Source organism: Myotis davidii, unplaced genomic scaffold (assembly GCF_000327345.1).
Source record: "Myotis davidii unplaced genomic scaffold, ASM32734v1 scaffold616, whole genome shotgun sequence".
In the NCBI taxonomy this organism is placed as follows: domain Eukaryota; kingdom Metazoa; phylum Chordata; class Mammalia; order Chiroptera; family Vespertilionidae; genus Myotis; species Myotis davidii.
This window is the reverse complement of record NW_006291965.1, coordinates 516,951-533,867: the sequence shown is the minus strand read 5'-3', so window position 1 is coordinate 533,867 and position 16,917 is coordinate 516,951. Positions and strand designations below refer to the sequence as shown.

The 16,917-nt window shown below is 39.6% G+C and overlaps 1 protein-coding gene across 1 annotated transcript in view; it reads left to right on the top strand.

Annotated features, from left to right (window-relative positions):
• GDA (guanine deaminase) overlaps window positions 1-16,917 on the top strand; it is a 70,997-nt gene that overhangs the window by 24,464 nt on the left and 29,616 nt on the right. The window contains exons 2-3 of the mRNA XM_006765278.2: window positions 9,335-9,423; window positions 12,898-13,069. Coding sequence (XP_006765341.1) covers window positions 9,335-9,423; window positions 12,898-13,069 — 261 coding nt within the window. The remainder of the gene's footprint in view (window positions 1-9,334; window positions 9,424-12,897; window positions 13,070-16,917) is intronic.

Sequence of the window (16,917 nt, the reverse complement as noted above, 5' to 3'; positions counted from 1 at the left end):
ATATATATATATAAATTAATACATTTTGGACATGGTTTCATATCAGTACATAAAGATTTGCCTCATTTTTTCACTCTTCCAATTATTCATTTTGTGGTGATTTGCTACAGCAGCCTTTGCAGTCAACTGAAGGCTTGACTGGGGCTGAAGGATCCACCTACAGCATTCAAGTTCATCCACGTGACTGTAAGCTGGTGCTTACAGTTGTTGGCAGCCATCTTTGGTTTCTCCCCATGAGAACTTCTCCCAGGGCTGCGTGATTGCCCACATGATGTGCCTGGGGGCTTCCCCCAGAATAATAACCCTGGAGTGAAAGAGCCGGTGGAAAGCATTCTCCTAAAGTAGCCTTAGAAGTCACAGCATGTGAACCCTTCGTTCCAAGCACATCGCTAAGTTTGGCCCATCTCAAGGTTGGGGGAGGGAACTAGAGTCCACCTTTTGAAGAGAGGAATGTCAAAGAATTTGTGGACATATTTTAAAGCTACCACATGGATGCTTGGAATGTGAGTTGTGGATGGAGCCTCTTCTTCACCCTGAATAGGAATTAATTTTACAACATCCCTGACAGATGGTCAGTCAGCCTCTGCCTGGCACTCCCAACCATGAGGCGCTCACTATGTTGTGAGTCACTGAGTTCCATTTATATCAATTGTTAGAAGCTTCTTTTATTCATGAAATTGAAAATCCCATTGCTGCGTGTTCCATTATTGAAGCTAGTTCCCCTGCTCTAGAATGGCATTTTTAGGTGATGGTTTTTCCATTATTTGCAACAGTGGTAATCTTGACTTCTTTCTTCTTTAGACAAAATGTCAGTTCTACTCAGAATCTCCTCTGAAGTTTTGATTTCAGGATTTCCCCACATCTTAGTCACCTTCCTGTAAAACATTTCAATTCAGTACATCCCTCCACAGCTAAAAATCAGTAACTAGTTCTTTATCCCAATCTAAGCCTGAAAGGACATGACAAAGCAGTCCTCTCTTTGCACAGCAGTGCACAACCAAAAGAAATGACCGTGAAGCCTGGCAGAGTGACTCAGTGGTTGATCGGCCTATGAACCAGGAGGTCATGGTTCGATTCTCAGTTAGGGCACACGCCCAGGTTTGGGGCTCAATCCCCAATATGGGGCATGTAGGAGGCAGCCAATCAATGATTCTCTCATCATTGATGTTTCTCTCTTTCTCCCTTGTCCTCTGAAATCAATAAAAAATATATTTAAAAAAAATGACCATGAAAATTGAAATCTTGCAAGGTACAATCATACTTGGAGATATTACAGGTTTGGTTCCAGATGACCACAATAAAGTGAGTGTCCCAATGAAGGAAATTATAATGCTTTTGCCGATGGAAGGGATTGCCTTTATTATGTAAAAAATGGAACATCTATGAAGCCCAATAAAATGAGGTATGCTTGTAATTGTAACAATCATTGGGAAAAATTACAATTATTCTGACACCTTTAGAAACTTCTGTTAAAACATTAAAATTTCTCTTTCAGATTTAAATACATGGAGAAATTAAAAAATAGTGAAACTAGTGTTCATTTAGTATACTGTAATCTAAAACATAAGAAACAAAGAATTAAAGTGTTTTATTTCTTTATTAATAAAACTTAAAAGTAGTTTGAACAGTGCTTGCCTTTTTCTTTTCATCATGTAACTTATAATATAGAGTGAGCACCTTTTGTTTGCCTTGGCACATTCTCACCCTGCTTTATAAATTTGAATCCACTTCCAACATTTCATCCTTTGAACTCTCACTGTGGTGAAATATCTCTAAGATATTGTGCCAAGAGTTCTTTTAATGGGAGGTGTTTTCATTTTGCTAGTGTCACTTCTGAGATATCTTCATTCACTGTCATCTTTTCTGTCAATGAGTTCACCTCCGCTAAGTTTCTCTGGCTGTAGATCTATCTAGTTTCTTGGATGGCGGCTATGTCAATGTTCCATGGCCAACTGTTTCTTCTATAGCTCCATTTATGTTATATTCAAATTTTACTTCTCGTGTCATCACTTTTCAGTTCTTTGGTGTACTTTGTTAAGCAGCTCACTCTTCCAACCATTCATTTTTGTAAAATGCACGTGAGTTTATTGCTGGGAGGTGAGGAGGCAACACAACCACTTGCTCTGCTGTGTGTGAGCTGAGTAACAAATGCATGGCAACCAGTGATCACACACTTCAGAAGAAGTGAAGTGGTTGGTCGCTGGTCACTGCGTACATCTATTATGTATGTGATGAGTTGTGGACTGAAGAGCTAGAAGCCACATTTGTACTTTATACAGTCACTCAAAGTTAATAGTCCATCATAACTGATAGGAAGACAATTGATGAAGCATCACAAGGAAATGAAACTTGTGATGGGATTCTGGAGGGGATCCTGAACCAGAAAGGGGAAGAAAGCTAGAAGGACAATATTGGGCCAATGGGCAACGTTTGAATGGATCTGTGGGTTATGTGGTGGAATTACATCGATGTTAATTTCCTGATCTAGATGATTGTACGTGATTATGTAAGATAGCATCCTTGTGGGTGTCTTTTTCTTTTTTTTAAAGAAATACACATCAAAGAATTTAAACTGGAACAGCATGTCTGTACTTTCTCAGTTAGTTCAGAAAAAAATTGTGTGTATTTACAAACAATCATAAATTAAAATAATGCTCCCTAGAAATACTAGCGTAAGCCACAAATTATGCAGTCTCAATTTGCATGCATCTTACGAGGAGCCTGCATCAGAGGTTGGTTTATGCTGTCAGAGAAGCAGGCACAGAGGTGTGGAAGGATCTCTGAGAAGATGGGTCAAGTCCAGCAGATGCTCCTGGCCTCCTCGGTGGCCAGTTCACATCACCGGGTCCGTTTCCTTACCTGTGAATTGAGAATCTTGGACCTGAACATCTAAGTACCTCATGCTTCCCTTTGGTGACATTGTAGCATGAATTTGGGACCTTTCTAGGCTGACGTTTTTTTATTTTTTTTTAAAGCAATCTCACTTCATCTTTCTTTTCCATTAATCTGTTGGAGGAGAATTGAGCGAAAATGGCAATTTTCATCTGTGTCCAAAGCTTCAGAAATCTTGAGACCACATATTTTTATCTGATTTTATCTCCCCTTACAGGGCCTGAGAGCGGATTTTGTGTAATGGGCTGCATATATCTTACCTGATTTGTTGGGAGGCCGAGCTATTTCACAGTGGCCTGAAGAGGAGTTTACTCTGTTCCATAGCAACAAGCCTCTTGCCCAGATTGGCCATCTGGTGTTTGAAGCCTCTATCTTGCAGAGATTTTTTGCTTTAGCTGATAGTCATTACTCATCTGCTTTTGGCTTTAGTATTCTTGACATTCTCGTTATTGCTCATCCTAAATAGTCCCAGTTTCAAGAAAGAGAATGCTTGGAGGCATTGCTTAACAGAAGGGATTTAATTTCCTCATCTGGAAAAGAAAGGGGTCGGATGGAAAGGTTCCTGCTAGCTGGCACCATCTATGACTTTATGATTTGATGAAATTTGTTTTTTTTTAATGACTGCTGCATGTGCTTGCCAGCCCCCCTAGACTCTGGCTGTGAAGAGGAAGACCATGGCCATAATAGGCACTCTTTTTTAAATATATATTTTTATTGATTTTTTACAGAGGGGAAGGGAGAGGGATAGAGAGTTAGAAACATCGATGAGAGAGAAACATCGACCAGCTGCCTCCCGCACACCTCCTACTGGGGATGTGCCCGCAACCAAGGTACATGCCCTTGACTGGAATCGAACCTGGGACCTTTCAGTCCGCAGGCTGACGCTCCATCCACTGAGCCAAACCTATCACAAACTGGTTTGTGATAATAGGCACTCTTAAAGGTGAATGCTTGAATAAGTGAATGAAGGGCCGCATAAACCCAGGTAACTCCAGGTTGAAAGACCCATCGCCCTAGAAAGAAAACATCAATGATATGTTGTAGTTTTGCCATATTTGTTTTCCAAAACATCTTTAGAGATTTCTTTAAAATAAATCTCGAACACTGGCCAGAGTTCTCAGTGGTTAGAGCATCGGACAGTGCACCAAAGGGTCATAGGTTCGATTCCCAGTCAAGGGTGGGTTTGCTCTCTGCCCCCAGTCGAGGAGCATGCTGGAGGCAACCAATCGATGTGTCTTTCTCACATTGGTGTTTCTCTCTCTCTCTCTCTCTCTCCCCTCTCCACTTCTTTATCTATTCATCTATTGATGGACACTGTGACATTATTTTCTAATGTGTTTGATGGAATGAAATTGTAGTGATTTGATATCTACTTTAACCAATTTTCTAAGAATCATAAGCTAGCTCCTCCTTAAAGATCTAAAATGCTATGTATTCCCTTTTCTTCTTGAATTACTAATTCTATTCTACTTCCCTCACAAGGCTGGGCTAATGAAATCTAGTTTTACACTTGAATGTCTTTTTTTGACCAACCAATAAAATAAAATTTGTGCTTGTAAATGTAAATGTTTAAAACTTCCTGGGACAAAAAGGAAGTTTTAAAATATATTACACATGTTGAAAGGAAATTTGTTATATGTGAAATTAAAAGGCTGTTTTTTACTCCAACTATATAAATATATCTATAGATGAGTGTTACTTTGTAGAATGAATGAAATATGAGCACCATCAATTTTTTCTTATTTTTTATTTTTACAGAAGAAAGTGCTGAGAATTATTTTCACATAAATCAAGTAGATGGTGATGGGAGGAGCAATATCTCTCAATTCTTTGAACTCCTGAGTTATTTGATAAAAATTATATATTAATCTATCATCAAAAATATTTTTAATAATCTCTCAGCAGATAAGCAATTGGGTCTCCTGTAAATTTTATTGAAAGTAAAGACCACAGTGCTAAAGAAATACCTTAGGGTGCCAAGCACAGGCATTGGTAGTAGCACATTTGAGCTTGATGACTGGATATTCCATCAACCATGTGCAACTCAGAAGAGGGGACAGTTGTGTTCATTTAGGGTTGAACTTGTGCCAGGTGTAGGTTAATTAAAATTCATAAGCAATACGAAATAATACATGGTAGAATCTAAGCTGGACAAGGAAAATGGTGAAAGAAGACCGCTGATGAACTAAGGAAAAGTGGAGGGGAGAAGGTAGAGGGAGGAGAGCCTTTTAAGATGGAAGATTGATTGGAGTAGTTGAAATGACAAATAGGTAAAAGAAGGAATCATGATTTGGGAGTTTTCGAGGTAGAGCAGTCATGAACAAATGACTGAAGATGTGTTCATGGAAGTAGCTGGCCATGGTTTCCAAAGGCTTGTCCAGGTTGATATTCTAAGGAAGGAAGAGCAGGGTGTGGAGTGGAGAGAAGGTGTGAGGCAGGCATCAACAGATTTGAACAATGAGAGAAAGGTTGGTAAAGGAGAACAACAAAAAGAGGGGTAGATGTTCTTGAAAGCTGAAAGGGGAAGGTCTTAGAGGAGCCTTCTTTGTTTACAAGAAGCTGAAGGAAAAATGGTTTGGAAATGGCCGTGGCGGGTACCAAAGGCATCACACTCATTGCCTGAGCCTGATGTCTGCAAACCTGGCATTTGAGAAGCACAGGGGAAGCCATGTCCTTGGGGTAGAGCCCCAGCTACTAGGAGGGAGAAACTCAGAGCACATCTGAATGGATAGAGGAGTTTGGTGCTTATGAAGGGGCAGTAACAAGAGGTCGCAGTGAAGAGTTTTGGTAAGTGAAGAGGGGTGGGACGGAGCTCAGTCAGGGACAAGGAATACAGAGCTTTAATAAAAATAATGATACAGATCAAGATCCCTGGTGTATATGTGAGGAGCAGGTGAATTCCAGCTTGAGTGTCAACTGAAGATAGCAGTAAAGAGGGTGGGTGGGTTTATACCCGCAGTCTTTTTTTTATATAATATATTTTATTGATTTTTTACAGAGAGGAAGGGAGAGGGATAGAGAGTTAGAAACATGGATGAGAGAGAAACATCAATCAGCTGCCTCCTGCATACCCGCAACTGGGAATGTGCCCACAACCATGGTACATACCCTTGACCAGAATCGAACCTGGGACCCCTCAATCCACAGGCCGAAGCTCTATCCACTGAGCCAAACCAGTCAGGGCTTTTTTTTTTTAGAGAGAGAGAGAGAAAAGAAGGGAGAGGGAGAGAGAGAAACATCAACGATAAGAGAGAATCATTGATTGGCTGCCTCCTGCATGCCCCCTACTAGGGATCGAGCCCATAATCCAGGCATGTGCCCTTGACCGGAATCAAACCGGGGACCATTCAGTTCGCAGGCCAACGCTCTATCTGCCGAGCCAAACCAGCTAGGGCTATTCCAGCAGTCTTTAAGGAGATGGGTTCTTGCCTAACTACTAAAAATCTGTTATACCTTGATAGAAGATGTACCTTGCTTGGTCAGAATAATTGAGGCTTACATGTTGCAGACATGCTGAATTATTATTTTAATGTACTTTTGCTTTTTATTGCCAGTATATCATTGAGATTATTTTTGCATCCATATTATTAAACAACAAATGGCATTGGCTTGTAATTTTCACTCTGTTTGTATGTATGTGTTTATGTATGTGTGGCATGTGCTTTGTCAGGTTTTGTTAGGAGGATTATGCTAGCTTTGTAAACATAGAGGTCCATCCTTTTCCACACTCTGGGGCTCTTTACCGAGCACAAACGTTATCTGTTCTTTGTTAGCCGGAAAGAACTTGGCTAAGAAATTCTCTGAATGAGTGCTGTCCAATGCAGTATATTAAGCACTTGAAATGTGGCTAGTAAGACCAATTAACTAACTTTTTTATTTCTTATTTTAATTTATTTTCCATTTAAAAATTGATACTCATCTCAGTTTTGGAAAACTTTTAAGTGTTTTTGGAACAACCTGGATATGTGAGTCTACTTTTTGTAAATTACATAAAATCTAAATATATAAAATATTTCTCATGAAAATTTAGCTACTCAGTTGAAATATACTTTAAATGCAAAATACACCTGGGAATTCAAAGCCTGGAATACCCCCCAAATAAAATGTATAACTTTTATATTGATTTCAATTTGACAAGATAATCTTTTATCATGGCCATCTATGTTGTTTAATAAAACATATTAAAATTAATTTTACCTGTTCTGTCTCACATATTTAGTGTGGCTGCTAGAAAATTTAAAGTTACATCTGCATTTGTGATGGAAATTATATTTCTATTAGAAAGCATGGTTCTGAACCATATGGTTTCCTGAATTAGTAAAATTTTCTCAGATTTTTCTAAAGCTATTGGTACATTCAGTTTTCCTATCTCTCCAGACTAAATTTTGATAATTTATATTTTTCTCAAAAACATTTATCTCAAATATATTTTTAAATGTGGGAATATAGTGTTTTACAAATATTTTATTGATTGATTGCTTTAATGTTAAATCACTTTTGAGACATATTAACAAATTCTGTTTTTATTTTTATTTTTTTTTAGATTTTTTATTACAAAGGGTATTACATATGTGTCCATTCCCCCGCCCTCCCCCACCCGCCCTAGACAGTCCCCTAGACAAATTCTGTTTTTATGGTCCATTCTTTTGCACACTCTGGGGCTCTTTGCCTGGCACAGATGTTATCTGTTCTTTGTTAGCTGTTTTGATTAATTATGTATCTGCTTTGATATTTATTTATTCTAGTGTATTTTTTGAATCATCAAATAACATTTCCTTATTTGTAGGAATTAAATCTTCATTTCTCTTCTAAAAATAGTTGAAGTTTTTAAAAAAGGATATCTTCAATGAATAAGGAAGTTTATTTTCAGTTCTATAAACAAACTTTTTTTTTGCAGTATATTACCTTGCTTCTAATTAACTAGATTTATTTTATCTATAGGTGTGTTTTTTTAGTATGTCATGTTCCATGAAATGTTTTTTCTCACAATATTACATTTAAAAATGAAACAATATTACATTTAAAAATTCCCTGCATATATGTTTCATTGACCCTTGTCCTTTCTTGCTTTGCAAACCATTTTTATAGAGAAAGCAATCACACTGTACTTTAAAAATGATCAACAGTAGGTATAATGTTTCTAAAATTTAACATGTTCCAAGGATGTGCTAACGTGTTTGCTCAAATGTTCATATTTAGGCCTCACAATAGCCTTGTGAGGTATGTGCTGGTGTTACCCGCTGTTTGCAGATGGGGAAACCAGACCAGAAAAATCTCGGAGACCCATTGAGGTTTCCCAGCGGTGGCCCATGGGCTTCAGACCTCATAAGTCTAACGCGAGAGATCGCTCTGTGTCTCCTACACAGCACTAGAAGAACATAGACATCAAGTATCAGAACAACGTCGTTCATGCTAAGACTCAGCTGTCAGGCAATTATGAGCAGTCATATTCAGTATTAATAAATTGCCCAATGATACGCTAGTAGGGCTAGACTTTAGTCTCCCATAATAGCCTCACAAAAATCTTTGTCATCTGTAATTGAGGTATACCTTCTATAAACAATTGTTTTCTGTCATCATTTTCAGGGCTGGGGAAGAAAAAAAATATCAATTAGCTACTTTTAAATTTTTTTAATGGATTTTAGAGAGAGAGGAAGGGGGTGGAGAGAGAGAGAGAGAGAGAGAGAGAGAGAGAAACATCAATGTGAGGGGGAGACATCGATCTGTTGCCTACAACTGGGATCAAACTCACAGCCTGACTGTGTGTCCTGACCAGCCACTCAACCAACTGAACCACCTTTGGTGCATTGGGGGACACTCAACCAACTGAACCACACCGGCCAGGGCCCAGTTAGCCATTTTTCGTACCCTGTATCTCCAAATTAGAATTTTGAAGCCATACTTATATCCGTAGAATGGTAGAAAAGAAGAAATATCATGCAATTTACTTCTTTGGGCAAGCAAAGGCAAAGACCTGCCTTTTTGCCTCTCAACTCAAGCCCGTTCGTTATCAACTGCCTTTTAAAATGAACTCAGCTATGGTATAGTCTCTTTTAAAAAGATTTAGACCAGTGGCTCTCAACCTTCCTAACGCCGCGACCTTTTAATACAGTTCCTCATGTGGTGACCCCCAACCATAAAATTATTTCCGCTGCTACTTCATAACTGTAATGTTGCTACTGTTATGAATCGTAATGTAAATATCTGATATGCAGCACGTATTTTCATTGTTACAAATTGAACATAATTAAAGCATAGTGATTAATCACAAAAACAATATGTAATTATATATGTGTTTTCCAATGGTCTTAGGCGATCCCTGTGAAAGATTTTTTCGCCCCCCAAAGGGGTCGCGACCCACAGGTTGAGGACCGCCGATTTAGATATTTAGTAGTGACAAATGACGTGTCATTAATTTGTAATTCTTTTCTTTCTTTTAAAGATAGTGTTTTTAGAAGAAGCATCTCAACAAGAAAAGCTGGCCAAAGAATGGGGTTTCAAGCCATGTGACATAAGAGAACTGAGCCAACAGTAAGTCATGCCAACTCCTTCCGTTTTGTGGATGCCATTAACTCATCTCAAATGCTAAGAAAACTGCCTTGAGAGGCAAAGAGGCTTCTTTATTTCTTTAAGGTTGAGATGGGAAGGGGAGGTAAACGGAGAACAGGGACAGGAGCTGTGAGTACTAGAGGCTGCCATCATTCATTTGCTTCTTTGGCACATATTTGCTGAGCTTAGTCTGTGCAAGAACTGGGATTCGAAGGTGAAATGGTCTCTAAAGCCTTTGTCCCCACGGTGTTTACGGCCCTTTACAGCCCCTGGGGAACACAGAACCCAAACAAGCGCACAGATAGGGAACAAGACAGTGCTGGCTTGTGAACCTTCTGTAAAGGAAATAAAGAAAGAGCATGAGAGAGATCATGTTGGGAGGACAGGAGAGAGATTTGGGGAGCAATAGCTGACATCATGGTGAGGTAAGGCCTGGCTCTAAAAATGTATTTGAGCTGCAATTTCATATTCCAACTATTTTTGGTAGTTTTAAATAATTTGCTCAAAACGTGTTTCTTCTGCTTGCCCACATTCATCGTAGTCTGCTTGATCAGGTTCATGGAAATGGAGATACTTTTTCTTTTTCTTTTTTTTTTTAATTAATAAAGATATATAATTTACAATATTATGTGACTCTAAATATTCACTTTTTTACATATGGTTTCTGTGGTTTTTTACAATGAATATATATTACTCTTCTAATCAGAAAAATACATAAATAAAATAAACTATGATTCTCTAGTTTCCAATTTTAATAAGTACAATTTTTAAAAGATTAACTCAAAAGCTTACCTTTCAATGAAAAAAAAATCATACCACCCCTAAAGATGATACCTAATACAATAGAATATTTCTCTTTTTTTGTCTATGAATTAATTTTTATTTTTTGCTTTTTTAACTCAACGATTTAATCTTGTTTCAGGCCATGTATATTTCCAAAGTCAGTGAAAGTTCCCAAGTCAATCAAAATTATTTTCATTCTAAAAACATTTAACTTGGAAAGTGACCTTAGAATAATGTAATGAGAAGAACACTGAAGCCGGAATTAGAATAGGTGGCGTGAATCCTCATGCTACAGTTTGTGGCTGTTAACTGTAATGCAAGCCACTTCCTTTCTCTGAGCTTTATTCCTGGGCTGTTAGCAAAGGATTGTCCTAGGTCACAGTGTCCCCTGCAGCAGATCTGTGAACTGTGTTACCCCTAAGGCTTTAAGGCAGAGGGGCTGGTCACAGTCCAGAGAGACAGAGGTAACTGACCATAAAATTTTGTTGCATTTGCATTTATACTCACATCTCCTACCTCCTTCCCTCCCTCTGCTGCCTCTCTGTTGGCCTGCATGCTTGCGGGCAATGGGCATAGAAATGAATCCAGTGAGCATGGAGAGAATTCCAGTGACTTCTACTGTTACCGTCGCTTCCTGTTGCTAGATTTTCATGAGAATAGATGTTGAGGAACAAGGCTTGGGTGCCTTGGGAATCAGAGATTAGAAGGAGGCTTGGGAGTGGGTGAGGTGGAGGCTGGGAGCGAGGGAGAGGATGGTGAAGTGGTTGGAGGATGGGGCGGGGGAGTCACATTGGTGGGTCATTTTTTTGTCCCTCCTTATGAGGCTGCTTTTGGAATTAAATTCATCAAAGAAATGACGAGGCAAAGGCACCTCTAAGCACAGGACACCAATAAGAGGTAAGGTAAGAAAAAAAAGTTAAACTTTGGTGGAAGACTGAAGTCTTTGAAGAAAAATCATATATAAAATGCAAAGTAATTGACATATTAAACACGTAAGATATATGCGTTTGAATTTCTTTAAGTCAGTATTAAAATACCACAGAACATGCTGTCTCTGATCTTCTGTTTCAGGGATTCTGTGTATCTACCAGTATAGGTCTCTCTCAGCACAAGGTGTATTTTTAAAAAAACATGAAAATTGCAACTCTGCGCAGTCCCTTGGTAGGAGTGGTTCAGATTGTGGCCACGGACCATAGAGGGGTTGGCAGGGCCAAGATTAGGGTGAGACGAGTGAGGCATTTACCTGGGGCACAGAATTTATGGGGGGTGGGGTGGGCAAAAACTCAGTAATCAACATAAATATCAGTTTAATGCGATATTTAAAAAAAATCAAAATTAATGCCAAAAAAAAAAATCTGTGATGACCAAAATACCAAAAAGTTTAAATAAAGATAGGATGTTGGTTTCATATCCTTGTATTTTGTGTGTGCAAGAAAAGAGTGGTTTTCAAACAGTTCTGTGCTCCCAGAGCAGGTTAACAATGTTGTTCAAAGAGATTGAGTCACTCGGGCCTTTATAGGCAGTCATAGGCTTTAATTCTAAAGCTTTTATTAAGGTTTTCCACTGGGTTAGAAGACAGGTGGATGCTTCAATAAGCATATGTAGGGCACACTTTGTTCTTTTTCCTTCGGTTCTGAGGCAGCCTGGCCTGCACTACAGGTTTGAAATATGAAATTGATGTTCTTTTCTGGTGGAAGACGAGATTTGCTAAGGGAATTATGATAGTGATTAAGGCAGGTGAAAAGAGGAAAGAAGAAAGGAGAGCTTTTCACCTCGTCTGCTTCCTTCAAAGCTCCGTCTCTGCTTTGCCTGCAGCTTGACTTTTTTTTTTTTTTTACATATGTCTACTTTTTGCAGCTTGACTTTCGATGGCTATGATTTAGCTGTAAGTTAGGGCTGGGGTGAGGAACTGAGTTCTAATCCTGGCTGCACCACTAACGAACTGCACGTCCGAAAATGACTTTGGCATCTCTGAGCTTCCTTTGGGGCTCTGTGACCTCTAATCTCACATAACACACACACTCTAGCACGTGCTGCTATCAGTAATATAAGTCCTTGACTAGACCTTGATTATGTGAATGTTTCTATTACTAAGCCTTCCACAATACTTCCTGCATCCTAAAAAGGATTGTTAGCTTTTCTGGATGAAAATCACATTTCTGATGCAATAAGTCGCTGGTGTTCCGTTGCCTCGGAAGACTTTGCACCCTGAATTATCTCCTTTACTTCTTTTACCTCTGCTACCTTCAGAGCATGCTTGGGCTTCTCCTGAGGGAAAACAAAATGTAGCGTTCTCCCTCCTCCCCTACATTACCATCCCAACATTCACTACCAAATATTTTCAAAGCAAGCTCTCCATCTGTCCAGCAGTTCCTCTGACACCTGTCCTTCGTGTTCATGGCCCTCTCCTCAGCTTCTTCCTCCCTTCATCATCTGTGATTAACCTCACACCAGTCATTCCAACTTGGGAGCTCTCTCTCTCCTAGCAGAGCTTCATTTTTCTATCTTGATCTCTACATACTAGTAATAGATGAATTAAGTCGTCTGTTTGCAGCAGCTCTCACTGGATGTGGGACGAACAGTTCATTCATGGCCAAGAGAAAACAAGATGTAAACATATGGAAAACGACGACAGATGCTATTAAATTCTTCTTCTCTCTTCTTAATTTCCAGTGAGTTCTTCATGCCTGGGCTGGTTGATACACACATCCATGCCGCTCAGTATTCCTTTGCTGGGAGTAACGTAGACCTGCCGCTTCTGCAGTGGCTGACCAAGTACACGTTTCCTACAGAACTCAAGTTCCAGAACTTGGACTTTGCTGAAGAAGTATATACCAGAGTTGTCGTAAGTATCCTGCTTGTGAGTGCTGGCGTATGATGTTTGGTCACCTGTAGAAACATCCATTACTTGGAGCGTGTTTTAAGTATAGAACACAGGCAGGTAAGGCTAGAATGGGCTACAGAGGTTTATTTTAGTTCTTTCATGGCCCACTGAGTTTGTGACCACCTCATCTACACAGCTAGTCACCAGCAAAGAGTGAACTTGAGTTCAGATTCCCAGATTCCCCAATTAGATGGGCTCTCACCACTCTCCATCTTTTACTTTTTGTGTGTTACTTCACTAAATTTGGGTTTAATGCATATGCGTGTTCCCTTACTCTTGCTAATTCACAATACTGTTCTGGGGACCATATAGAATACCTGAGTAACCTTTGGGAAGTTCTGTGGCTCATCTTCCCCATCTGTAAGAGATATGGGAAGAGAGAGAGAGAGAGAGAGAGAGAGAGAATGATAGCACCTATTTCACCAGATTGTTATGACAATTAAGCCAGTTAATTTGTAAGGTTCTTAGGTACCTGACAGATGGAAGGCGTTCTATTTGCTTTAAAAAATACCCAAGGCAATTAAAAATTAAAAATTTAAACTACAGTTAGAAGGGCGTCATGTTATTTTGGTAGCTTTGTAAGAAGGGAAAATAGGATGGTCCCTTTACTGGGCATATGGGATTGTGACGAGCGTTAACACCACTAGAGGGAACTATGGGGCTAGTTCAGTCATTGAACAGTGGCTGTAGTGTGTGCCAACTGTATGTTGAAGACTCCAAAATACCCTTCCTTTCACTCTCTCAAGAAAATCGTTTCCCATCTTTCCACTCCAACCCTATGCCCAATCCACTTAGCAGCCAGAAACAGCTTCTGCAGTTGGGAATTAAAGCAGCAAATGCCTCATTATCTGACCACTGCCTCTTACCATTCAGTACACATAGCCTGAATAATACTGCATTTTCTCCTAAAGTGATGGCTATGTGATGATGGCAATATTGTAAGCCTTATATACTAACCAGTTATCCTGCCTGTTTCCTGGTTTTGTGTCACCCAAACTTTGAAGAATAAAGTAAGTGCTATCGTTTATACACCTGCCTCGCTTAATTATAAATTCGGTGTAATTGTGGGTTTTCATATTTAGCATGTATCTGCATGACACCAGAAAAACTGAGGACTAAAGCTGTGTGTGGAGCTGCATTGTGTTAATGAATTGTGTTAACCACACCAAAGCTTTTTATTTTCAAAATTTATTTATACCTTGCATTGCTCTAAAAAGGGTTTGAGATATCTTAAAATTGCATAGTATCCAACAGAAGAAAATGAGTCATAAGGCATAGCAAAGGAAAAAAAGGGGAGAGGAAAGATAAAATAAAACCAAGAGGTAAATATATGCCATGGGGATCCATGCATTTGTTAGAGTTTGTCACACATTTGGCTTTAAATGTCTGGGTAACCCAGAGAGAAAAATCAATTTTGAATTTTATACTGTATGTATGATTTAAAAAACCCCCACACAAACAGTTGTAAGGTAAAGCATATCTATTTATCACACTGAAATTTAAGAGAATTATGCCCAATATTACAATATAGTTACATGCTCTGATGTCAAAATATATACTGTCAAGGTACTATAGTATCAAAAAAAATCCAGATATGTACATCTTTTATGTTTGGAGTTCTAGATACTCCCTCCAGGCCATACTCCATAAATTTTATTTCTTAAATCAGACGAGATTGGGCACGTTCAGGGTGGTATGGCCATAGACTTATTTCATATATCAGAGATTTGAGTAAGAATTTGATGCCAGTGAGTACAAGATGGGTGTTATTCTCAACAGGTATTTGCAGTTCACACATCCAATATTTCTGATTATGAGCAGGCCCGCACACTTTGAGAATTGCATGAGCCAAGGTTATGGCTAAGAAAGTTCAGATTTGTTAACTAGAGCCTGTCCTTAGGCTGAAGACTGCCCATGGCAATGGATAGGGATGCTAGGGCTGCACCCATGAATAGAATCGAGACATTTTTGTTTTTAATTTTCTCCTTCAAAAAACAGTTCTAGATCTATACTTCAACAAATTGGCAATCAAGACCACACAGTTTTGCACCATAGAGTTTTTTTGTCTTTTTCTTTTTACATCTATAGGTAATATTTCCATTGTCCTCATTGCTAAATAGCTGAAATTTTCCATTTTGATTCCATCTTCAAGCCCAGGTTTTAGAAAAGTGATTAAAATTTTGAGAATTTAGAAAATGTTTGCTAATATTTCTGTTTTGAGTTTCACTTTACTCTGGTTGGCAAATATAATTTGAATGATTATTTTTCTTGAGAAATGATTCATTGTTTTTTTATGACCCAACAAAAGGTTAATTTTTATAGTTATCTGCACATTTTTTTAAAGATTGTGTTTTCTCTGGTGTCATGACATTTTTTACATCTCTATAGACTAAGTTGTTAAGTGTTAAACAAGTCTAGCATTTTCCTTTATACTAGGTAAGAATCTTACATACCCTTCCCTTCTTCATGCTATACCCTCCTGAGATTTTTGTTCCAGTTTATCAGTTTATTATTTTTCAACAGCAGCACTTAATTTAAAAATGAACTCTACTTTTGCTATTTGGATCCCCTGTCTTTCTTTTGCATTCATTTTTTTTATTTTCTTGAAATCCTTTTTCAATAAAGTGGGTGATAAACATTCCAAATCCTTGAATTACCAAAAATGGTTTTACTTTCTTATGACTCGCGAATGGTGATGCACTTTCACTGTAGAGAGAATTCTTCTTGAAATGATTTTCCCATCAGCATCTAATACGCTGATGTCAATCTGATTCTCTTTTATTCTGGCTAATTTGCTGGCCTTCAGGATGTTCTGAAATTTCACTTATAGATTTTTTTTCAGTTTATTACCTTTCATATGTAGTTTATTCAATATGAGAACTACTGTCTTTCTTCTAATTTGGGAAATTTATTTCTCTCTCTTTCTCTCTGAGTATATTCTTCCCTGCAATCTACTCTTTGTTTTGGTAACTCCTATTAGAAAAATGTTAAAGCTTCTGTATATGCTTTTGTATTACATTCTTAAAGAACACGTGGTCTAATTTTGCAAGTCATTCACTCACTCTACTGTTAGTATAGCCTGTCCTCTTTCAAGGACACCATGTCCTATTCTATTTGTCTAAGAACTAGAGGCTCGGTGCACAAATTCATGTATGGCCAGGGGGAGGGGACGTGGGAGGTTGGCCAGCTGACCCCGCCCCCTGGTCGAACTCCTGGTCAAACTTCCAGTCGATGGGACAATTTGCATATTAGCCTTTTATTATATAGGACTAGGGGCCCGGTGCACGAAATTCATGCACGGGGTGGGGGGGGGGTGTCCGTCAGCCCAGCCTGCCCCCTCTCACATACTGGGCGCCCTCAGGCGTTGACCCCCATCACCCTCCAATCGCAGGTTTGGCCCCCAGCCCAGGCCTGATGCCTCTGGCCCAGGCATCAGGCCTGGGCAGAGGACCCCCAGACCCCTCCGATTGCTGGCTCTGCCCCTTGCCCAGGCCTGATGCCTCGGCCAGAGGCGTAGACCCCCATCCCTCTCCGATCGCCTGATCGGCCCCTTGCCCAGGCCTGACGCCGCCTCCGCCAGAGGTGTCAGGCTTGGACAGGGTTCCCCCTGTTCCCCCCAATCACTGGCTCTGACCCCCGCCCAAGCCTGAGGCCTCTGGCCCAGGAATCATGCCTGGGCAGGGGTCCCCCATCTCCCTCTGATCGCTTGCTCCACTCCCCGCCCAAGCCTGATGCCTCTGACCCAGGCTTCAGGCCTGGGCAAGGGGACCATCATATCCCCCCAATCCCCGGCTCTGCCCCCCACCCAG